Source organism: Hippocampus comes, unplaced genomic scaffold (assembly GCF_001891065.2).
Source record: "Hippocampus comes isolate QL1 unplaced genomic scaffold, H_comes_QL1_v1.1 scaffold111, whole genome shotgun sequence".
In the NCBI taxonomy this organism is placed as follows: Eukaryota; Metazoa; Chordata; class Actinopteri; order Syngnathiformes; family Syngnathidae; genus Hippocampus; species Hippocampus comes.
Genome location: NW_017805698.1, coordinates 1,130,723 through 1,156,004, shown reverse-complemented (window position 1 = coordinate 1,156,004; position 25,282 = coordinate 1,130,723). Strand labels below are relative to the sequence as shown.

Here is a 25,282-nt window from a genome sequence, read left to right as displayed (position 1 = left end):
CAGATGAGCATTTATACAGTGGACACATCACGTACATGTTCGATTTATATACATAAAGAGGCCAAGGTCGAATTTGAAAAAAATGGAATTATACTGTTCACACTGCGTGAAACAAATCAGATATGTGTCACTTATGGGGGGAAAAAAACATGCAAGTTGAAGCTTTCACGTGCTGTACTTATGATGAGGAAATACTGTATAAACTGTACACAAGCATGATTAAAAGATTGATGGCATGTTCACACAACAATTGTCATGTTTTTCTCTGAAGTTGTGGAACATTTTATCAAAAGGAACTTTCTGCGACCTCTGCCGCAGCAAACAAAAACAGTGGGATATACGGTGCATGCTTGACCATTCGCTGCTAATGCCATCAAGCGCATAACTGTCAGCTTCCTAGTCTTATACAGGAAAACGTTTTGAATACATTTCATTGCCCTACTGGGTACTGTACATGTATGTGTGTTTGGAGTTCATCGCATTTAAGCAATTAATATATGTCACCTGTTCATTGTAGCTATGCAGTAAATGTACGCAATACGGTCGATGGTGATTGAAATCAATTTCCAAAGATGACGGTTTTTAGTGTCAAGGGAAATGCTGCAGCTGTAACAAAGCACTTTACAGAACGCAGCATATAAACCTAACAACAATACAAACGCAACAAACCAACAAAATATTTGTTTCCATTCCTACATCCGCTTTGTTGTTTGAAGCGGGTATAAATGAAAGAGGAGCGATCCAAAATCTCTTTCAGTTGATACTTTGATCACAGAATGTATGACGGCACTCATGTCTGCTGCAAGTTAAGTTTGAAAGTAAACAAGCAACTGTCGCGTCCGTTGGTAAGTAACTTACACACAAACAAAAAGAATGGTTCAACTCTCCAGTTCCAATTATAGCAACATGGGGCTGTTGCAAAAAACACTGCCCATTTGTAGGCCCAAAAAAATAAGTGCCCTGTGGCCGTAAAGCGGCAATGGTCGAATAGCGCCGACATTCCCCTACAATAGAAACGGTGATGATGCATGCATGTTCTGCCGAAATGGCCTCACCATCAAACACCAATATTCTCCTTGAATGAATGGCACGGCCTAAAATGCCGAAGACAGTCAACATCGGGTCCAAACGACACACAATAAACATGAAATGACAAAAATGGTGGAAAAATACAAATCAAAGTGAAGAATGACCATATCTCTTGTCGCAGGCTGCCAACTCAAAGGCGCCATCCTCGAATTGAACGTGCAAAGAGATATATTGCTCCGATGTATAGTTTACAAATCACCGAGATAAACGTCATTCTCAAAAACTTACACTTGACCTCACAAATGTTTGTATTTTTAATTCAAATGACAATCATAATAATGAATAAAATCCAGAAAAAATTAGGGCAGCTTATTGACGATTGAGACACTGTGATTTGGCCTGTAGGTGACTGAACGCACCATTGCTCAGATAATCTGTTCCGTGGTGGTGGCATGTCTCAAATGAGGCGGTGCATGAGCAGGTGTGACTGAGTCAATTAAAAGTTTTAATGACAGGGAGGCGATGATGATGGAAAGAGGAGGGAGGAGCGGATCTGCATACCTAAGCGCAGGACTTTGTTCTAACGAGGCTCTCAAGTGCGTCGAAACGCTGCCAAGCTCCAGCTTAAGGCTGACGAACCGTCTATCTGTCGCTGCCAGTTTGCAATTGCTTCGTCTGTGCGGTCCCTTTTAGAAGTTCTTTGAGTGCAATTTCGAAAGTGAAAGAAATTAGCGAGCACTTTCAATTGTAACTTTGACACAGCAAGTAACGTTTGATTGTATTTGACAACCAACACATTTAATTCGTGGCTAAAACCAAGTCGTTTGCATTTTAAGACCAACTCGGGTATTCCTAACCTTCTACATTGTGTGGCTCGCTGTTGCCATCAACACATCCGGTGAGAAAATGAGTGTTGATTCTTCCACAATTGGATGGTGGCTGTTAAAAATAGTGACCTAGTTCTGATAAAACCTCTTATTCATTCTTTGCAAAAGCTGGATTGGCTTTCTATCTGTTTCATTTTCATTTTGTGACCAACTTCTTTCTCCAGCTCACTGAGTGGGCCTTGTCCCCAGGCCAGAAGGGATAATTAGATTTGGGAATGCAGGGAAAAAGTCAACGCCGTTGCCAATACAGTAGCACATGCCCAATACGGTGTAGATTATGCAAATCAGCAGAGCTTGCTTCGTTTTGAAATGTTCAGAGATAAACAGAGGGTTCAGACAGAGGACACCAGAAGGAGGCACATCATCTTGCTGTAATAGAGGCTGCATCACTCTCGTTAGGTTCAGTGGTTGTTAGAGCTATAGTACGCTGCGTTTTAGCAATGGATACCTATGGAGACGGCATTATTAACTGGGATTCTATCAACAATATGAGTGCCACACAATTGGTGTTACAGTAATCCCCAACTATATTTCAGTTCACGCTTTGCAGTCTAAATTGCATATTATATATATATATATATATATATATATATATATATATTCTTTTTTTTTTTCTAAGTTCCATTGCCTTTGCTTGCTCCCAACATGCCATGTGCTTAAATGTGTTTGTATTGTTTTAAAAAGTTTGTTGAAAGACTTTAAAAAGAAGTACTGTAAATGCTACATGCCGTGGGTGTATTTACATCTTGGATTTATGATGTCCATGATGAAATGAAGAATCTTTCTCTCAACTTAGCCTAATTGTATTGTTTTAAAAAGTTTGTTGAAAGACTTTAAAAAGAAGTACTGTAAATGCTACATGCCGTGGGTGTATTTACATCTTGGATTTATGATGTCCATGATGAAATGAAGAATCTTTCTCTCAACTTAGCCTAATATAAATAATTACTCGAGCACAGTGGTTCTTAACCCGGGTTCGATGGAACGCCAGGGGTTCGGTGAGTCGGTCTCAGGGGTTCGACGGAGCCTCTGCCATGCAGGGTGAGACACACTCGACTCAACATGTTAATTAGTTGTGACACGCCCACTTGGCCATGACTGGCTGCAGATGATCACATGACATTGCTTGTCAAATCAGTGCTGTGGGGAGTTTAGTTCGCTTAGTAGTCAACGTGTGACTGTCGGGATAGTACGTCGTACAATTTAAAAAAAAAAAAAGTATACTTATCTCTTGAAATGTTATTTACTTTCATCTGTTTTTAATAAATGCGGGGTTTTTTAATATCTTGAATTTGTGAAAAAAATATATATTTATTTTTCACTCACGAAGGGTTCGGAGAATGTGCATATTAACTGGTTGGGTTCGGTACCTCTGAAAAGGTTAAGAACCACTGTCCTAGACCCTCTCGGTTATATTACTTTCGCTAAATCTTTTGATATTTCACACAAAATAGAAAGCCAGAAACTGGCAGCCAGTCCAAACTTGAGCTTCCCCATGACCACACTGATGGAAAACAGTATAGAAAATAAACGGATGGGGTCTTGGTTATTGAATGACGACCTTTACGTGGTCCCCTTGTAGCCTAGTTTAACTGACACAGACTCCAGCTCAACCGTGACCCTGACGAGGACATGCAGTAGCAAATCTTTTGATGGAGTCTTGGTTATTGACTGGCGACCAGTCGAGGCTCTGAAGATGGTTGTCCAAGTGTTCTTGAGGAAGAAACTGAGGCCCTCTCTCTCTTATGTTGCCCTTTAACTATGTATTCTTGCTCTCCAGACCAGTGCAAAAGCAGCTACCAGGTGGGCTTCGACAACTCACTTCGGGTCACGTACGCCAATGGGATGGACACACACTACCAGACTGAGCCTCACATTCTGGCAGGAGCCGCCAACCCGACAGTGGCCCGGCGCAACATGAGCTTGCCGGGCGAGAGCGGGCAGAACCTGGTGGAGTGGCGTTTCCGCAAAGAGCAAGCCCGAGGGAAGGTCATCGTGTTCGGACGCAAGCTGAGGGTATGTTTGCTCCTACCCCGAGGCGTGCGACTTGAGTGGAGGAAAACCTTAAATTTTAGGACTTTAAGCAATAATTTGGTTGTTGGGTTTTTCTTTTTTTTTATTATTCATTGAATCACATTGTTAAAATGCCATTGCTTTATTCAAAAACAGGATATTAATGTAATAACTGTTAGTGCTGAAAATGCACAAACAATTTCTGATTCAGTAACTGGTTCGGTCTGGAAAATGCCAGAAAATAGACCAAAATCTAGATCTGCGCTTTCCTATGTAAAAGCAGTTGTTTGCAAATGATTTTTTTTAGATGAAATACAAAGATCATCTGTATGCTTGCTTGGAGAACAGCCGAAATTGGAGAATATTTACTGTTGAGACGTCTTTGAGTTGCAGGTGATTATTTTTTTCCGGTCAGCAATGGAAGGCATTGATCAGCATATGTCGATTACATTCTTTTTCATGAAAATCGACCATCTAACTTCATTCATCACGATAAACCACTTCAACATATTTATTCACACAGAACAAACAGTTCAATTGTGTTGTTCACAGTTTAATTTCAGTCATTACAAAAACTATAAAACAAACCTACAAACAATACTTCAATGCATTAAAATAATCCACACGGGCAGGAAACGTACATTAAGATTAGTTTCGCGAACCGATAGTTGGTCAACCACCAACTAAACTTCATGTCAGTTCAGCATTTCCATTGAGAAGACAATAAAGTAATAGACAATACGGATACTGGTGCTTGAGTATTAAAAATTAGATGATTGGGAATTGGTTACAACAATTACTATAACGAAGAGCTTTGGAAAATTACTGACAGTGAACTTGATTTTAAATGCTGAAAAGACCTTCAAGATAAGGGGAAGCATAGATTTGAACTTGGATTTAAAACTGACAGTTGGGCTGACTTCACTTCTTTTGCTATCTTATTCCACTTGCGTGCAGCATAACAGCTACATGCCGCTTCACCGTGTTTACTTTCAAACCTGTGCTCCACTAAGACCTCAGAGCCCTACTGGGTTTACTCAAGTAAAAATAAAAACTATTTTGTAAAGCTACTCTGTCAAGTACAATGTTTCTCAACAGTTGCTTGAGTAAATGTAAGACTAAATTTGGCTCAATTCTAGTCACCATGGCTTATGACTTGCACATATTATGTGGCTTACTCCCAATTCTGGGTCCTTATACATATACGTACATCAAATATATGTCCAGATCCACCCCTTTTTACTGTCTAACAGGTGAATGGACGCAACATCCTCTCCGTTGATTACGACCGCACCCTGAGGATGGAGAAGATTTACGACGACCACAGGAAGTTTCTACTGAAGATCATATATGACACAGCTGGGCACCCTGTGCTGTGGGTGCCCAGCAGTAAGCTGCTGCCGGTCAACGTGAGTCGTACCAGCAGCGGTCAGATTAGCACTCTGCAAAGAGGTCCTACAACAGAGAAGCTAGGCTACGACACCCAGGGCCGCTTGGTGTCTCGGGTGTTTGCTGACGGGAAGATATGGAGCTACACTTACCTCGAGCGGGTAAGTGAGAGAAGCTTATTATCACTGATGGACAAATAAATCGTAAAAGTAAAAAAAAAAATAAAAAATAAAAGACCACACAAGCTCTGACCATGTGGAGCTGAAGGATTAAAGTTTTTCCTGTGTCATGACGAGCCGTCAGATTTGGCTGCCATCCTCCATTCCACCAACAAGCGATGACAAAAACAAAAATGTTTTCACACACATGTAGGTGGTTGATTTGGTATCAATCAGACAAATGTGAAAATGGATGCGTCCTTCACGCCAAAATGGCAGACTTCATGTGTGTTTTCGAGCATGGCTTCTTGAGATTTTTTTTCATGGGTATGATGTTAGATCTGACTACTAAATTTCATGTTGTGATGTGAAACAAGCTTAAGTGGCTGATTTTTCAGAACATTCGAAACACCTGCAATGAGCACATTCTTTTATTTTGTTAAGTTGTGCCTGCTTAATAATAGAAATAGCCCTTTTAGGGAAATAAGACAATTTTTACTTTAACTTTGTTAAACAGTAGTTGTCTTTTTTTCCCTTAATTTAACAAAAACAAAACAAAATACTCATTTTACCAAAATAAATACTAAACATGAAAACAAAAATATCCTTCTCATTTGTACAATTCCCCTTTTCAACATCCCCTCTGAAATCACTAAAAAATATATCAGAAGAGGAGTTAAGAACCATTTTAAATACTGACACAAGGGAGCACAGGAATGCGCAGTGCTGTTCTTCCACTAAAGGTGAATGCAATGTCTGAGTCATGCAAATATTTGAGGACGCCATTGTGATGTTCATTTACCATGTTGCGGTGTTCTGCTGTTAAACAGCTGCAAAGATCCCCGGGTAGACGGGAGCAAAACTGCACACAATCGAAACCTCCCGCGATTTGTCTTGTCTAATTGTCTGTGTGCGGCTCTCCTGGACTGAAGCTGTGAGCACACTGTGGCGTCGTGCATGCGTCTGTTTCCTGACACAATCATCCATTTTGAATGCCTGTGTTTTGGGATAGACGGGTGCTGACGCTTATGTATGGGCACACCTTAAGTTCAGAGGAGCCAATCAGCGCATCGTATATGCTGACGCTTATGTATGGGCAGACCTTAAATTCAGAGGAGCCAATCAGCGCATCATTATCGCCGACATGCCCTGCTCAGCCAGGGTCTCCAGTTAGTCAAACATTATACAACACACAGTCGCGCTGCTGCGGTCCTCTGCAATACATCTGTTAGTGCATGCGAAGAATACAACGGATAATTTTAACAAACGATTGCGGTAATGCGCAGATTATAGTCCACAAATATAAAATGTATAACGTAAAAATCACTTTATAAATTATTATTTCATACAATTTGCCGACGGTCCGGACAGAGGAGGTCCGGACAGAGGAGGTCGTGGTCCGGTAGTGGATCGCGTTTCGCCAGTTGAGGCAGGCTGGTCTAGGACAAAGGTGCAAAAGTGTGACTCTCCTCAAATGTGTCAAATTTTGATAAGAAATGATCATCTGAGTAAAGTTACAGCACAGAGTATTGTTGGGGTGAAGAATCAGATTTTACAGCATTGTAATGGCCACACCTAAACACACAATATATTTTATGATTTAGAGCAGGGATGCCCAACCTTTTTTGACCAAAGATCTACTTTTTGATCAACCAACCTCCCATGATCGCCCCGTTACCACACACATGCACATACGCACACATGCCATGATGAGCAACAGCCATAACGGCCCTGAACGAAACAGAAAAATAGACTGCCTACCTAAGTGGGAGACCTAACGCGGATGCATGCAGCGCACTTTTGCAGCCCGTTAACTATCGTAGCTCATGTGTACCGTTTTAAAATGCTTCTCTCGGCCCTTCAGATTCCCATTCTTTGCGAGTGCCACCAGTGAATTGTACACGAAATAAACTTTGAATGATAATAATGACAATAAAAGGTATATCGCAACAGCTCTGATTGCAAGCTGCAATTGCTGACTGCTGAGCGCAAACAACTTCCGGTGATGTAGGTCACGCGCAACCGTAGGTTAAAGGTGACCTGCTATATTTTATTTATTTTTTTCAAATACTGTTTGTGAAAGTGAGACTTATAGGATGATTAGGGGGCAGTGCGCATCAACACAAAAAATATGTGAATAACATGCAGAGACACACAAATGTTTGGTTTTTTTTTTTCCTCTACACCAGTGGTTCTAAACTTGGGTTCGATCGAACGCCAGGGGTTCGGTGAGTCGGTCTCAGGGGTTCGACGGAGCCTCTGCCATGCAGGGTGAGACACACTCGACTCAACATGTTAATTAGTTGTGACACGCCCACTTGGCCATGACTGGCTGCAGATGATCACATGACATTGCTTGTCAAATCAGTGCTGTGGGGAGTTTAGTTCGCTTAGTAGTCAACGTGTGACTGTCGGGATAGTACGTCGTACAATTTAAAAAAAAAAAAAGTATACTTATCTCCTGAAATGTTATTTACTTTTTTGTTTTTAATAAATGCATTTTTTTATATCTTGAATTTGTAAAAAAAACAAACAAAGCGATTGGTCGCAGCAGGAAATAACATCAGGACGAAGGGTGAGGAGGGGCAGTACAGCAGGTTGGCAGTTATATATATATATATATATATATATATAACATTTTTTTTTTTCACTCATGAAGGGTTGGTGAATGTGCATATTAACTGGTAGGGTTTGGTACCTCTAAAAAGGTGAAGAACCACTGCTCTGGCAATTGGTTGTTCAATGAAAAATGTTGATTTTTGCAAACTCTTTTGTATTAAACAGTTGCATCCGTGCCATACAACTGATGAAATATCAAAGGTGTCACAGTCTCATCTAGGTTTTAAAAGTGACTCTGAGACTTAAATTACAATAGAAGGGTAAACTCAATAAATTGCCATGGCAATACAACAGCGAGTCAAAAATCATTTTCCTCTGCTACTAATTCTTTGAATTGGGCTGCCTGCATGACTGTCAGACTGTACTAAGGCACGAATATGAGACCACTAATTTAATGGTAAAGAGGTCACTTGTTTGAACTGACTCCAATGTCAGTGCCTCACCAGCCATGAACCTTACTGCATGTCACGAAGTTGCACTGAGTCATGGAACGTAGCCTTGTTGTTTGTAGTGCTCTTATTTTTTTTTCTTTTACTCACACGCACTTATGCTTTTGGGTCCTCCTGCTTCCACCATGCCAATCCGATGTCGCTGCACACGGAGAAATGAATCATAGTATTTAGTTGAAGAGTGCGAAGAATAGCATTGAGAGGTGGAATCAAAATTAATTTGTTCAGCAAATAAATTATTACTCATTTAATGGACAAATAGGAATGGCGGCAGCTGATATGAATCCAATTACCGATAAAAGAAAGCGCAGAGAGTGACATTGGAATTGTTGTGGGTCTGCATTTTAATTAAAAAAAAAAAAAAAATCAGCTCTTGTAGAGAATATACAACAGGTAAGATAGAAAAGTCAAGAGAGCCAGCTGTACAAAAGCAATAACTTTGGAGACAACACCCCAGTGACCAAAACCGTTACACACACACACACAGAGTGGTGAACTCTCTCTCTCTCTCTCTCTCTCTCTCTCTCTCTCTTTCTCTTTCTCAGTCTCGATCTCACACACACACACACACACACACACACAGAGTGGTGAACTCTCTCTCTCTCTCGCTCTCTCTCTCTCTCGCTCTCTCTCTCTCTCGCTCTCTCTCTCTCTCGCTCTCTCTCTCTCTCGCTCTCACACACACACACACACACACACACACACTCACCACGCCATATAGCACTCCGGGGAAAACCCGCAGGAAACATCAGTTGCATTACAATGCCCAACTTTTATAATCAGACAGTGAATCTTAGACCTGGCTCATAAGGTAGCAAGAGGTGATCGGAAGTGTCTTGTGTTTCCCCAGTAGCCGAGTGGGTGATAGGCTGGCCTCTGTCATCTATTAAGCAATCCTATTAACTGAAACTCAAACACCATGCTTCATCATTAAGCTATTACAACTCTGATGTAATCTTGTCTGTTTTATGAATTAAATTACCTGTGTCCTACAAGAATTTAATAGACTCTTTGCAAGAATTTATGACAGCGGCGGGGCGATCATTGAAAGGAAATGAGTAATTCCTCTGGGATTGAAAATGAAACTACCTTGTTTAAGATCGCGCGGGTGAATCGGGAGGCAATTCACATGATTCTGCCCTCCAACAAAAGGGACATTTGCAACGCATTTGGGAAGGGAAATGATTTTAACTACACTCTTGTATACCTTTCAAGAGAGGCCGATAACCCATGCAGCCTCAGAAATTAGTTGCATGTTGAATTTTCATACAAACAACAGTTTACAGATAAAGTCGACTGTACCCTTAGAGCAAGTAAAATCATAACAAAGATCGTTTCAAACACTTGTCTTCTTCACCTGTCTTTTACAGGAGTTCACGACGAGGGCATGACAACTTACTTGAGCAAAATAACGTGAAAAATCAGAGAGCTGCAGACATTTCTGTTGCCAAGCTTCGAAGAAGAATAAATAGCCCCGAGGCATGACTTGATGAGGAATTTTACCCGGGTCGGACAGAACCTGGTACACATTCATATTTCACCTATTGTTCTTTTTGGGAACATCTCTCTCTCTCTCTCTCTCTCTCGCTCTCTCTCTCTCTCTCTCTCTCTCTCTCTCCCTCGCTCTCTCTCTTTGTGAAGAAACCATTTGCAGGATTTAAAAGAGAATTGCAAAACAAAGAACACAGAAAAAAAATTACATCCAACAGTACCCAAAACAGGAAAGCTACTGGATGATTTTCAATCAATTTTAACCCGAGTGGTGAAAATAGTTGTGCTGTGTAAATATTGCTCTGCTTGGCCCATTTAGCTGAAGCTGTGAAATCCACTACAGGTACACCGCTTTCACATTAACTTGCAAAGGTAATCTTGGGATAAGAAGACTCACCTTGTGTGGCATAAATGTATTTTATTCTACAGAAATGTAGTCATTATATTTTGTTAATATATTTCAAATGATTTATTCAATCAGTTTAGTTAAATCACCTCTTTACAACACTTTTACAAACCCCATATTGCAGGTGCCTGCAAGCTAGTTCCAATTATCAAAGGTAAAGCAAGACTTAATCTACATCTCTACTTAGTGTCATGTTGTGTTTGTGTCTGAGTTCCAGCTGGAGTGCTGGGTGTTTCCCTTCAGTGGCGCACTAGTCTCACATCAGGATTATGTCACTACTTAAGGACTGTCATTCCGACCACTCGGCGTCGGATAATTCGCCTTGCTACAAGCTATTGTTCCAAGTGCAATTTTCTCGAGGGTCCACGATTTTGCTCAGTAGTTTTCTTGCCACACGTTTTTTTTTGTATCGCTTCATGTACAGTGTGGTTTTGGCTCTTACTTTTACGAAAGGTTTATACGATAAGTGATTGGGTCCTCTTGTTCTTTTGAGACAAGCTATTTCCGTTTGAATTGCTTTTTGTTCTTCTCTTTTGATCCTGGTTTATTAGAGCAGCATCATTAGAGTCCCATTCTGTCCGGAACCTTCTGGACATCCCGACATTCGATTGAGGGTGGCTGGCGTTATCTAAACAAATAACATTTACCACGACCTACATCATTTCTTTACATTGTACTTCTTCCTTTCGACACTGGGTGGCACTGCTTTTACAGGGCTGGAGAGGAGTTTCTGATGACAACAAAGAAGAACAGTGACCATAGAGATTTGTTGATGTTGAGAAGCATTGATAAGACATGACTGATGGCAAGTAAAGCTTCTGTTTCTTATTTTATAGTCTGAATATTGGAAAACCTTTCCTTGAGAGTGACTTCATATGCCTCAATCACCACACTGTTGTTTTGCAGGTCATTGATGATCTTGTGGCATCCTGAATGATGAGTCCAGACTCTGACAATGTTGGTTTATTGCCCATACACACCAAGATACTGTTCTTGGGAAGGAAAAAAAAAATGAAATGAGAACAGGGAGTGTATTAAACGGTTGGATGGATTGATACGTATTATGCATTAAATAACAATCTGATGTAGGCAAAAGTTTGATATTGTCTGTTGCGGACAGACGGCGAAGTCGACTGCAGAAGGACAATAAATCTGAAGAATCTTAACTGCGCAATAAAATCAATACATCTGGCCTTTTTGCTCAGTAGATGGAACAGTGCCATGGCCTTGAGATGGGATGTTGTTTAGGCTATTGTTTAGTTTTTCTGCTTGAATGAGGCTTACACAGAGGCGAAAGTGCGCTAAGACAAGAGCGATTCCTTTCTTTCACCCAAGTGCCTTCGGAGGAGCAACAGGGGATGGAAAGCCCTTGGCATTGGCTGGTGCGTTTAACGGACTGGAAACAAGGCTTTATATTCAGCAATTTATGATCTCAACATCGGAAAAGGAGTATAGAGGAAAGGGGAGGGAATAATGGGAGAGAGCTCGGGAGGTGAAATGAAGGACATCGTCCAAGACAAACTCCCATCAGCAGATGTCAATGAGAGATGCGCAGCTAACAGGAACAAATGGGATTGCTTTGATCTCAATTTTACATGTCGTTTTAGAAAGGCTCTGCTTGCCATTCACTTTTTGTCTGCCCGTATCTGACACCCAATCTGTACAGGATGTCATTTATTGGGGAAGCTCACAAGAGAAAAAAAAATATGTCCAATATTCAAATAACAACACAATATCAAATTGCAGCCGTATGGACGTTAAAATGTTGAATAATAAAAAAATACATAAAGTCACACATGGTAAAGTGAGGAAAAAAAAGGTCAGACATAGGGATGCTGTTCAAACTGGTGCCAAAGTTTTGGCTTTGCTGAGAAGAAAATGGGTAAAGGGACAAGGAAAACGAAAGACGGGCAATATAACAAAGCAAGGATGACAAAAATGTTTACGGGAAGTACTGTATGAAGAAAATTAATGTGGTTAATTTCTCTTCCCGGCCATCTCTTGCTCTTCCCCCTGCTGTCTCGCAGTTTAGCAGTTGGCAGAGTCTCCCTATCTCCTGACAAAGATTATGTTGGCAGGTAGTAGGTAGGTGATTAATCCGCCTGAGTGGGGAAACAACATTAACCTGCCTCTCAGCATTTGCCACCACATCACCTTGCAGAAAATACATTGGTCTAACAGTAAATTACCCATATAAAGATTTTATAAGCTCTGTGGTATTTCCCATATAATTAGTGACTGAATTGAACACAAGATGTTCACCTGGAAAGCTAATAATGACCACATCAGCATTGGCACTTTTTAAAGTTCTCAAATCAAAGCTCCAAACTATTTAATTTGGAACAAATCCAATCAAAGTCATGTCGAAAAAAACCCCAAAATGGTTTGTTTTGAGCCAAATCTAAGGATTAGTGTACAGGAGGATGCTAACACTGAAGGATGACTCATGAGGAAACACAGGCAAGCTTTTTAACATTTTATTTCCTGTTGAACAATTTAGTTAATCTTAAAGAAGAGTTTATGGGAGGAGAAGCTTTAGGGGAAAGATTTCCAACCAGGGTGCTGTGAGACATCATCGGTGGTGCCACACGCAGGGAATTATCCATTGTCATCTAATTTGTCTGACAATAATTTATGAGCTACAAAACAGCTTTGTTCACCTCTTAATGCTAGCTACATATTGTGAGAACATTACAACAGATCATTTACTGTAAAAGCTCATTCATTAAAAGGTAGAAGGTACAATAGACCTGCATCCGCCGGTTGCCATTCATACAGTCGAAGTCATGACTTCAGGCAAGCATATGAGTTGTCGGTTCAATTAAACAGGTTACGATTATGTACACAAAGAGCAAGTCAATTGAATATGAGATCAACACTCGTTCAGTATCTACAACTTGGGTGATATTTTTGTCAGGTGGTGTACTGTGAGATTTTATGTTGTAAAATGGGTGCCATGGATCAATATGAGTTGGGAAACACTGCATTAGGGGACATCAGTAAAAGATGCTCTGGAGATATTGAATATTGATCTTCAAAAGGGAAGATGATGGTACTATGTCACTGTCAACTCGTCATCGCAAACAGTGAGTTATCCCACCTCACACACACTGGTTCAGTGCTTTTAAATGTTCTTTCAAAATGAGAGGATAGCTGTGTTTAGAATACACTATTTTGATGTAAAAAAGAAAAATGTGACCAAATAAACCACAAAAAACATATACCGGTATATATATTGGTGTGTGTGTGTGTGTGTGTGTGTGTGTGTGTGTGTGTGTGTGTGTGTGTGTGTGTGTGTGTGTGTGTGTTTTACTACACGAGAGATGTTTTTGGATGCATCATTTTGCCTTCTACTAGCTGTCTTCTTTTACTGCCCAGCCTTCTGCGGTAGGCTCCATCTGTCTTGCTCCCTGTTTGGTGCAGATGGAGCAACATGACAAGGGCATGGAAGCCAATCCATTCGCACCTTGTCATCTGCAGGCATTTCGATCTGCCGCTATCTCGATTAGGGATGGCCGGCTGGTAGGAGATGAGTAGGTGCTTGTTTGTGTATGTCTGCGTGTTTCTCTAGGATATGCAGGGATGTGGTCTATTGCATTGCTAACCTGTCCTGTGACACCTCCCACTTCTTCCTTAATGTCATAAACCTGTCACGGTATGGATATGAAAAATGTTCCAATTTTAACTCCAGTGTTAGGGTTACGTTTATGTGCATAGAATGCATCTTTGTTTTGAAATTCTTTGTACATATACCTGTACGTCCATATTGTACTGTATATACAGTATTAGGCCTGTCAGCAGATTCAATTTTCTTTTTAATTCCACAATTTCAATTGTTAACTTTGGTTTAATTGCACATGTAACTGTTTTAAATACTGAATGACATTTTTGTTTGAGTTTTCATACTCGTGTTGATTGCCGGTAACATGAATGTGGCCAAATCTCTATATTTGAACCAGAGATGGGCACTTCGCCCTATTGCGCCAGTCCATCCTCTGTCCGCGACATGGGAAACCTTATGTCATTGTCCCTCAGTCCTCGACCTTATAAAGCGCTTCCGTGCCAGTCCACCCCCCAACCTGGAAAAAAAGTGTCCATGCATGACACCATGGAAGAGAGGCATGTTTTGGTTTTCAGCACAAGCTGGATTGGAGGGCGTGGCTCTTCACCGGTGCACCCATTTCTCGTTCCTCATCAAGACTTGACTGGTATTTAAGAACTGTCAAATTTCCAAATCTCTGTCGGGTTATTGACCTTGCTTTCTATTATGTTCAAGAGACATTTTCTAGACTTGACACTCATAGTCGCTCCTTTTCTGATACCTTGTTTTGTATTTTGGTTTTCCAATTATTCTTGTGTGATTTAAGTTTCATGATTTGGGGCCAAAGCCATTTCGTTTTGTGTATTTTTGAGTGTCAAGTTTATCTTGGCGTTTACAAGCGCTTTATGTTCATATTTGGTTTTCCTGGCTTTTTTTTTTTTTAACACCCTGTTTACGGAAGTTACATCCGTCAAAAGTTCAATTTGCACCAAAGGGAACCTGTACAGATTCTTAATTCTTCGTTTGACCAAGCAAGGCCGCAACCTCAGTATCAATCTCTCTCATTGGCTTAATGATGGTGGCTTTGCCCTCATTATCCTTGCACCTCTGACCAGCTATAGCGTCATACTCATTTGTCTTCTCTAGCATCTTTCTCATATGACACTTGAAGTTTATAAGGGACTGTGAGGCCCATTTTGTGTCATGTTGGGGTTGTCTGATTCAAGCAGCATACAATATGTCAAAAACAGCCATTTCGTACGAATTGTCAAGTCTGACGGTGTGCACCCTCCTCGTGCTTTCAAGGGTTTCCTCCATGTATTCCGGTTTCTTTCCACATTCCTCAAACATACAGTTTGACGACTCTGAATTGCCCTTTCAATGAGAAACTTTTAAAACATGTAGTCCGGCAGTGTTTGTGTGCAGTCATGGTGTAGCTCTTCTCTTGCCCTTGGGTGACAATCTGTTTTCACGGCGGCAATTTGTTTTGTTGCATTATAGTGTTTCATATTGTTTTTAATGGTTCTTGCTTTGTCAAGAAGTTTATGCTGAAGAACAGTTAATTTCCATTTATTTTTTGTGGTTCAATTTCACTTTGATATTACAATTGTACTCTGGCTTGCTGCCATTTGATCCTATTCGGTGAAAGATGCGTCTCTAAGTTCGTAGTGGTAGCACAGAGAGATATTGCCTGGTGTTTCATAGTGACAGTTGTGCATGAAGTCTTCGAAGATGTAAACACACTCTTGACATCGTTGACCTTTAGTACTATGCCGGGCCAACAAAGTTAGTGAGCAGTCTATTGAAACAACCTGGCCTTATGGAGAACTAAAAATTGACCAGTGGCTGTCGTATGTGAAGAGATGGATGTGTTGAAGTAGTCTTTTGTGTGGCATTAATTTTACTGTTTCATTAAGAGTCCTTACAATCCCTGCTGCATGTTTTATTCTGCCCAACAAGATAACTTGTCCAAACCTTTTCTGCTCAATACCCAAAATTGGAAACCGACTGCACCCCGGGATATAAATGTCTATAACGCGATCAGATACTGAACATATTCTATCACTAACAGTCTGACAACAGAAATAAAAATATTCAGGACTAATTTTAGTTTGGGGAAGGCTACATCATCTATTCCTAATTACTGATTTATGAATGTGAATTGACAACTCAGCTAGCTCCTAACTTGAGCAAACAGTTTCACATGCGTTATAGGCACCTGGTGCTGATGAGGGTGAATTTTGAAGCTCAGAAAACCAGTTTTGCTTTGTTGTCATAATATCTTGCCTTTAGGGATGACTGACTCATGGTTAACATAACAACGCAGCCTTATTACATGCACAGGGGTATAGCGGAATGAATCTTCACCAACATTTGGCGGAGTCATCATATATTTAATGTGTCTTTTAATTGTCATACTGTCGGCAAAACAATACCACCCACTAGAAATAAACTGAATGATGATTTCCAAACTTTCAAAGGTTTAATTGGTCCACGTTGTGCTGGAAAATGAATCAATTAAGGCAACCTGCTATGATCTCCCGCAAAAATGTAAATTAAGCTTCAGAGTCAGACTAAAATATGCATTAAGGTTAATTAACTCTCTGAACTTTGAACCTATGTACTGCCTCAGAGCCATATTCAGCCACAACAATGTGGTTGCCACAAGGTTATGATCACACAGGGTAGGGCTAGGGTAAAAAAAAATGAAATATTGGAAACGGACTTCAAAGTTTGTCGTGACCTAGACAGAAGTGTTGATTTCCCCAAAGTTGTCTCATCCACAAACTCATGAAACCATACTTGGAGCAGCTTAGGCGAGTGTGTCGCTTGCCGTGCTGAAAGGGCACAGGGGTTTTGGGGAACTTGTCAGTTGAAATCTGTCAAAAGTACTCAGTGGACCTACTGGGGCCTAAGGAGTACAATAACCCAGACCCAGAGGGCTTATCCCGGGAGCTCAGACATTTCACATCGAAATCAACTTTGTGCATCAGAAACCTAACGCCCTGCTTGACACCTAAATCCTATTGTTTGGCTCCAGCAAAGTATACAATACATTTGTATTTGCTGTGCTCTGTTTACCTGACCAGAAATAAGGGGAGGGATTAGAGGATCCTCTTCCTCCCTAGTTGTCTCTTCCCTTTCCTTAACTGAAGGTAATCACGTCATCTGTCATTTCTTTAGATAAGCAAATCATCCCGCAGTCTGCTCCTTTCCTAGTGGCTATATCCAGGCCTTCGTCAAAAGGAAGGGAGGTGCTCCAAGAGACTTCCTCAAAAGTTTCCTAGACTTGTGTGTGTGTGTAACTTTTCCCATGAGTGTTGTAGAGGAGCTGGTGGCTGCTATCAAGAGCTCAAACATGCCAATGAATGTGAGATTTGAAGATAACAAATGTCAGAGTGGTTACAACGGATTATAATCTCGGACACATCTGGGTAGGACAACTCAAGTGACATCTTAAAATGGAATACTGACTTTCTAAGGGTAAATATAATGCTATTTGCAGGTTTTTCAGTCAGCCTGTTAGGGAGACTGTTTTTAACACGGTTAAAGCACAGAACTTGTGTGGCTGTTTTTGTTTAGAAATATTTTTTCACATGACGGAATTTTGTGAACTGCTGCAGACTATGTGCTAACAAGTACACAACTTTGGGTATTAAGTGCGGGAACATGTCGAAAAAAAAAGACTCCACTTCCACCTTTATGAAGTTGAGGAATGTCACTTTGCTGAGTAAACAAGAAACAAGTTCTGTTTTACAGGACACAATGTTTAGTCACAGAAATATTTCCCCGAGTGAAACTGTATCACTTTCTTCCAGGTTTTTAGCTGAAATGCCAGAGCATGTGTTTCCAAATCCTCCTTATTTTTTTTTTAGCGCGACAGGAAAACGGGAAAGGAAAAGGAGGGTAAAGAGATCTTGTACTCAAAGCCTATGACTTGCATTCTATTCTTTAAGCTCTGATAAGCTTCTACAAGCTTATCTGCAATCATTTGTTTGCACAGCCGAATGAGAACTATTTGGCAAATTGCAATCTTGGAATTCCCTAAGTTGTCTTTATGTACATTTCATCAAGGGCAGTCTACTTATGGTAGAAGATGGATGGCCCGGTGCTTGCTGCATTCACAAGAGACACATACTCCCACAATGTGACATTTGAAATCCCAATGAGAACACTTTTTACATACTCATAAAGTGACAATATTTGCGACTCAAAGGTTTCTCTGCTTCTCCATTCGGCAGCATCCAACAACTGTCATCTTCGTTGAGAAGGCATTCTTGAGGGCACTCAATATGTCTTCCAGAGTCCGATTGAAAATCCTGCATGCCTAATTAAATGAATGAATGCAATGCACTTCACCTCACAAAGAAATTCAGAAAATGTAGCATTGAACCTTTGTTGGAATCAGAAAGTGCCGCATGTTTACTTCAGGTTCAGCAATTATCACCATTCCAAAGAGATGTGGGCAAAGTCTTATATTTCAGCTCTTGCGGTGCTTTGATAACACTGACGCCATTGTTTACCAATGAAATGTGTACTTAGAAAACAATACCTTGCTTCTTTTTCTAACGCTCTGCACAAACACTAGTTTAATATGCTTGCTGGACAACACACGGAGTCTTGGGAAAATGAGTAAAGAGCAGACATAAAAGGACTGAACATATGATTCAGTGTCGTGAGATCTCAACATTTAAAAAAAAATAAATGAATAAAATTACACACAGTAACACACTGAGAACTGTGACAGACAAAGGTAAAGAACAAATTGATTTCTGGGAATGAGTGTATGGATGGAAAAAATAATCTTTTGTGTTTTGGTGCTGACTGAGACACCTTGTGATAGTTCTACTTGCATTTGGGCCAAAGGAGGCAGTGACCCTCCCGATCCAGCAGATAGTGAAAATTTGCTTTCTGCATTAGCACCCACCAGCAATGTTGGCACTTCGGTCAAGTAAAAATGCAATAACATGGCCGAGCACGTCAAAAATTTTTGTTTTTTCAGGATTATTCAGGCTTGGTGGCGGCCTGGGCGTTTTATTTGGTGAGCATTCAGATGTAATGAACCCCATGACATACTGTAAATGCATGTGCAGCAAGAAAGGCATTAGGCTCTCTACGTTGTAACTTGTCCAATTTTCCCTCTGTGTATTGATGACTTGAATGATTCATACTGTATATGATATCAATAGAATCATTTAGTTTAGTTTTTGTTCTATAGGCTCCAGTGCTCCACCACAATGAGAGACCGCTTAAAAGAATTACTCGAGAGGACTCAGGAGTTTCCGGATGGGGGAAGTCTGAGTTCCAACCCCCAGTCTGAGGATGAGTTTGACACTGGCAAGTCTGTGGTTGTCGGTGTCATAACACCAGAGGCTGTCCTGTTTGAGGAGGAGCCAGTCATCGACAATTTCCTGTCGGAGGTTCAGCAAATCCGAAATGATATTGTTACACTGGAGACTGAGGTGAGGTTCACTTTGAACAATGGTTCCCAACCTGTATTGAGCCAAGACACACATTTTACATAGACCTCACAGCACACCACCAAACAAGAATGTAAAAACTCAAACAGAAAACTGCCGTATTTTTCGGAGTATAAGTCACAGTTTTTTTCATAGTTTGGCCGGGGGTGCGACTTTTACTCTGGAGCGATTTATGTGTGAAATTATCAACACATGATTATGTCATTTCACATGTTATTTTCACATTGAACCGCAAGAGGGCGCTCTGTGTTGATAAATTGACGATGAGTCTGACGTAAGCGATGTAGAAGAAGAAGCGGCGCATCGTCTACCTCCCGAGTTGGGGGAGTTGTTTAAAAGTGACACCGAGGATGAAGATTTCATTAGATTTAGTGATCTGGAGTGAAACTGATAGTTTGGTAAACTTGTTAGCATGTTCTTTATGCTAGAGTTATCTGAATAACTCTTAATATGTTACGTCGTTACTGACATTACCAGGCATGTCAGTCATGTAACGTTAGTATACTGTACACTTATTCAGATAGATAGATAGATAGATAGATAGATAGATAGACAGACAGACAGACAGACAGACAGACAGATAGATTGCTAGATAGATAGATAGATAGATAGATAGTTAGATAGAGGATCGTTTTTGCCAATTAGGTCTAGTTTTTGAGATATTTCATACTTTTTTTTAGAAAAGTGCAAATTTTTGGACAAATTATGAGAAAGTGGCTAACTTACCTCGGTGCCCCTGATGATGTCACAAGCCGCACAAGGCTCCCACGGCACCCTGATTGGAAATCACTGACTCAGAGAATGTGTCAGATGCTCGCATTGGTTTATTTGTGATATCCAACTACTAGAAAAACTCTCTAATCTCAACCAGGTCCTTAAATTCAGCCAACAGCAGAAGATGTTGGTTGCAACTATGCGGCGTTTTAGTATCATGAAAAAGGAGAGCAGCATAACAAGGGACATCAAGCTTCAAGCTGAGAGCATCCACCGACGTCTGGACAAGCTTTCCAAACAAGTGCAAAAAACAGAAGAGCAGCAGGGTCCTGCTGCTGTTACAACGAGAATACAACGTTCCCAGCATGCAGCCATTTATCTCAAATTCCAGCAGGTTGGTAAATAAAACTTGCTTTGTTTGCTTAAATGGTCATTTGTTTTTGTTTCTCTTTGATTCTTATAAATAATGACATAACATTTTTACTGAGCTGCCAGATCTCAGAACAAATAAGTGATGCATCTTTAGCAAATAAATTATACACCCTTGGGTATATAAAAGGATGGTATAAATCAAAGATGACAAGATCGATTTTCTGAATTGAATAGTCAAGTTGGTACAACCAATATGGGGAATCACTTTAATTTATTCAATCAATTTACTTTATTACTGTTTTTTCTGCCTGCAGGCGCCATAAGAGATTAAGATGTGACCCAAATGTCTTCTTATTCATTTCCGTCTTCCCTTTTCATCCTCTTCCTTTTTTTAAAAATATTTTATGCAGGTAATGCGGCAGTATAATGAAGGACTGTTGACCAAGCAGGAGCGCTGTAAGCACTTCATTATCCGGCAGCTGGAAGTCTCGGGAAGGGATATGACCGAAGCGGAGGTGAACGAGATGGTCGCCACCGGAAAATGGGAAGTCTTCAATGAGAACCTGTTAAATGATGTCAGAATCACTCGGTCCCAACTATCTGAGATTGAACAGCGGCACAAGGTGACTGCATCAAACAACTCACATTTTGGTCTGATTGTCTTTTATTTTGTTTGTTTTTATCACCTATTTTGTGCTCTTTAAAGTTATAATCATATTCAAGTTTCATAGGTTCAAAATTGAAGACTTATTCTAGCTGTGAATTTCTTGTCTGTAAACCAATCCGACAGTGGACGCAAGTAAAAATAGATTCATGGCTTTTGTGAAACTAGGAAATACCACACCAAAACTACAACCTTTTTCCATTTACAGTATTTACATTTTGTATTGAAATAATTTGTCGGAAGTGGAAACTGTTTGCATTCCTAGTGTTGTGGATTGCGGAAGGAATAGTAGTCTCCAAGTCCTTACTAGTTCTGATTGACACACTATCTATGCTCTATGCTATTATCCTTCAGGAGTTGTTGAGCCTTGAAAGCAATATGAATGAGCTGAGGGACCTCTTCATGGACATTTTCATGCTCGTGGAGGAACAGGGGACCCGCATTGAGCACATACAGACCAATGTCGAGAGGACCCAGGATTACGTGGCAGCCTCTAATGAGAAGTTCAAGTTGGCCGCCCGGTACAAAAAAAAGAACCCTCTTCGTCAGATTTGCTGCTGCTGTTGCCCTCCCTGGAAATGCTGCTTTTAAAGTTCTATGAATTGGAATCCGGCATCTTGTATTTAAAGTGGCTCCCTTACCTGTTAGGAGTAAACAACATTGGAATCGAGTGCCATTAAAGTGAAGGTTATGGTACCGCGGTTCTTGCTGTTTGAGCACAGCAACGGCGAAGACAGATTCAGCAGAGCATAGAAAACAATTAAGGGGGAGGCCAGCAATTGATATTTGAGGCACTTATTTCTTTGAAGAGAGTGTGAAGTGACTCCTATTGGAAGAGACAGTTCACTGAGTGCTCTTCACCAACATCGACTGTTTACTGGAGACCTTCACATGTCATCTGAGAGAGGTCACAAACGAGACTTCTACCTGTGCAACTGTCACTGCTTCCTCACAAATTCCATTTGTCATTTTTTTTTTCGTTCCACCAAAAGCACGAGAATCTTTTTTGAAATGCTATATTTCGGCAATGCACTTTCAGCTGATATTTAACATTGCGGTTCATTTATATTTTTTGTTTCAGATTTTGAGAATAGAAAAAAAAGGGAAATGTTTTCAGCATGTATTAACACGGTTAGCATTTATTTCATAGTCTGATCATTTCAGTTCAGTTTTTGCAGTGGAATCGGGCATGAATAGTGTTCTGATTTCAACATTTCACTGTTCAAAATGGTCAAATGTAATTTAAAACATTGCCTGCCAAGTTAAAAAATAATTACAGTGGTGCAGTCTGACCAGCATAGATTAATTCAATTTTGGATTATTTCGTATGGGCATAAAAAAATATATAACATCAACATACATAACATCCCAGAATGAATACTGGTCCAATGTAGATGTCCACTGCAATCATATTTCCGACCAGATGACAAAGAAAGTTTTCGACTAATAATTCTGCTACATATCAATAACTATTGTTCTTTCAAATCTTTTAATGATAACATTGCTCTGGTGACAACACATTTACACTGGATAGTGTGGATTATAAGTACTGTAACTCTATTTTTCCAGCCCGCGACCCTCATGAGGATAAGCGGATCAAATAATGAATGTATGGATGTATTTTTTCATAATTTATTACGGCATACATTTACAATGTGACTTTTAATGATCAGGTAATGGATGGATGGATGGATTTTTTTTTTAACAATGCAATACAGTACTCCACCCATGGCAGATATATTAACCCAGTAAAAGCATATCCAGTGAGAGATGCCCCGCGCCTGGCGTCTCACAGAAGACAGGTGACTTAGGTGCGGCAATACGAGACCGGAAAAACGGGTTTGTCTGCTATTACCACAACCGTGCCTTCAATTCCCACAAGACCACCTGTGTAAATAAAACCGTTAGCTTCCGCTAAAGATGTGTACTTTTTTCATTGAACGTATTGCTGGTAAAAAACAAAACAAATATGAAACAACTTGAACAACAGCAATGTTAAGGCTGACTGGCAGGATTGACATTTAATCAGTCAGTTTGACATTTTCTCCCAGACACTGGCCATTCACATGACATCTAATAAACGCTACCTATCAATATGGTGTTTTATTTAGGGAACATGTTATTTACAAGGATCCCCTGGGTCTAGTAGAGGAGCCAGGTGGGATTTCTGCCAGGTATTTACTGGCATTTCAGAGGCATCAGAAACGTTGTGTTTTTTTTCCTCAGCCTTGCACTGATTGGGGTGACATTTTTAAAGGAGAACATAAATGTCTTTAGCGCGTGCTCTTCAAAATGGAAAGGAAATGACAATATATGACTATGCTGCTCGTCAAGCATACTGTGCTGTATTACCTCACCCCAAAAATAAATAACTAAATACATAATACAGGTTCCAGAGCAGCAACAATGCCATCCAGTGTTCACTGACATAATTGCCAGTTGAATGTCATCATTGACACCAAATGAGAGTGACAAAGTCTGATTTTTTTTTTTTTTTACTTACCCTTGAATGAGATTGAGAATCGTCCACTTTGTAGATTGTAGTTGTATCACTGAATTGTACTTATTTTTTTAAAAATAGTTAATGGCAGGTAAGGACAAGCTTAACAATGGCAGGAAAGAAACCTTTGTGGAACAATTGTTGATACCATCTGAAGGCCATCAGCCAGCTTCATTCACACATTCCCCTAAAGTCTCTCTTGAAAAATGTCCTCCCACCACATGTCATTTTTACAGCCCCCACTTTGCTTCCATTTATTTTTTTCCCTACCTAAAGACCAAGTTGACGTTACTGCATGGTTTTATTAGGCCCATTCCAAAACTGAAAGATAGAAATTGTGTTCATATCACCTCGCACTAGTTTTTTTGCAGTGTGTATGGCAGTTCTAATCTCAATAATTATAGAATGTACAGTGATAGTTCTGGGCTAAGATTTTAGCTTCAGTCTGAGTATAGTCTCTCCGATTCTCCAATATTTATGCTATGATTAAATACCTATTTACTGTGATGGTGGTGTCCCCGCCCCAAAAAAAAAAACATACACTTTAATCTAGAAACTCCTACAACAAAACATGACAACAACAAAGCACAGAGAATAGGATCAAGGTGCAATGAAAATACTTTGTCCAACTAAATAGTGAGGAAAATATTCAATGTAAGAAGTAGTTTTCTGCTTTTAGGTTACCCTCCTCAAAAAGTCCTTCGTTCCAAAAGTATGAACGCACATCTGAAGAAATTTGACAGCTCTAGCATAAACTCGAACATACTGTTCTTTTCTAGCGGTCATCGTTGAAGTGTGAGCTGTGCTTGTGTTATTTGTGTGATATCATCTAACTTTGCTAATGCACCAAAAGCAGGCCGATAGCAAGCTTTTTGCACACAAAACCGATATGACAATTGCCACAGTGTGGATCCGAACCGGGAACTGAATGAGATTTCAGCATTGAAAACGTGACTTATTTTCTTGCTGCATTTATTCAACAGAAAAAAAAGGCAGTATATATACACACACTTCTTGCATTGTATTCATAAGTTCAAAAATGCATCATAGCTGCTCAGGAGCAAGAGATGCGGCCAGTAGAGGGAGCTAATATCCAATTATTAAAAGAGGCATTTGTCAGGCCTTGGCAGACATCATGCCTTATGCAGACATCTGTGGCACACATTGGGACGGAGGTGAGGTGAAAATAATTTGAAATGTGGGAAAATTAATTTGTCTCTGAGGGCTCAGTCACACTTTATGTTAATGGTCAGGAATTGTGGACTGTGATAGGAGATATTGAGCATGCACTTTACATTTCGTGGTAAAATGTGTTAGTCTCCCTTTCTCATTCCATAGACTTATTTTCAAAGGCAAACAAAAAACATGGTCAGTTTTTTTTTTTCTTTGTAAGTCATTCTCTTGACCTTGCGAAATAGCTCACAGGCTATTATGAGCAAATAAGATGATGTTGTCTGAGCTTAGTCGAGTCAGTGCACCACGAAATATGATCTTGACTCCATGTTCTACTTTGCCCTGTCGACAAATAACACAGTAATTGATTAGATGGCTCCCAAAGTTTCATAATGTT

At 40.2% G+C, this 25,282-nt stretch overlaps 2 protein-coding genes across 3 annotated transcripts; both read left to right on the top strand.

Annotated features, from left to right (window-relative positions):
• The first annotated feature begins 3,677 nt into the window (after positions 1–3,677).
• On the top strand, positions 3,678–5,664 carry LOC109523264 (teneurin-3-like). Its single transcript, XM_019882288.1, has 2 exons — positions 3,678–3,932; positions 5,183–5,664. Exons 1-2 carry the CDS (start codon positions 3,678–3,680, stop codon positions 5,516–5,518), a joined length of 591 nt encoding a protein of 196 aa, XP_019737847.1. The 3' UTR covers positions 5,519–5,664.
• Positions 5,665–17,179: 11,515 nt separating this feature from the next.
• Positions 17,180–21,908, top strand: stx19 (syntaxin 19). Of its 2 annotated transcripts, none has more exons than XM_019882554.1 (5): positions 17,180–17,465; positions 19,187–19,444; positions 20,334–20,570; positions 20,959–21,171; positions 21,567–21,908. In XM_019882554.1, exons 2-5 carry the CDS (start codon positions 19,220–19,222, stop codon positions 21,801–21,803), a joined length of 912 nt encoding a protein of 303 aa, XP_019738113.1. In that variant the 5' UTR covers positions 17,180–17,465; positions 19,187–19,219; the 3' UTR covers positions 21,804–21,908. The 2 variants fall into 2 exon arrangements, with proteins under 2 accessions (XP_019738113.1, XP_019738111.1); XM_019882552.1 differs by having other exon boundaries at positions 17,181–17,465; positions 19,201–19,444.
• Positions 21,909–25,282: the final 3,374 nt, after the last annotated feature.

Bases quoted from the DNA above. Each gene is read 5' to 3' on its own strand.
- LOC109523264 (XM_019882288.1), top strand. From the start codon at position 3,678: ATGTATTCTTGCTCTCCAGACCAGTGCAAAAGCAGCTACCAGGTGGGC. The intron at 3,933-5,182 runs GTATGTTTGCTC...ACTGTCTAACAG, and splicing joins TGTTCGGACGCAAGCTGAGG to GTGAATGGACGCAACATCCT.
- stx19 (XM_019882554.1), top strand. From the start codon at position 19,220: ATGAGAGACCGCTTAAAAGAATTACTCGAGAGGACTCAGGAGTTTCCG. The intron at 19,445-20,333 runs GTGAGGTTCACT...AATCTCAACCAG, and splicing joins TTGTTACACTGGAGACTGAG to GTCCTTAAATTCAGCCAACA. The intron at 20,571-20,958 runs GTTGGTAAATAA...TATTTTATGCAG, and splicing joins TTTATCTCAAATTCCAGCAG to GTAATGCGGCAGTATAATGA.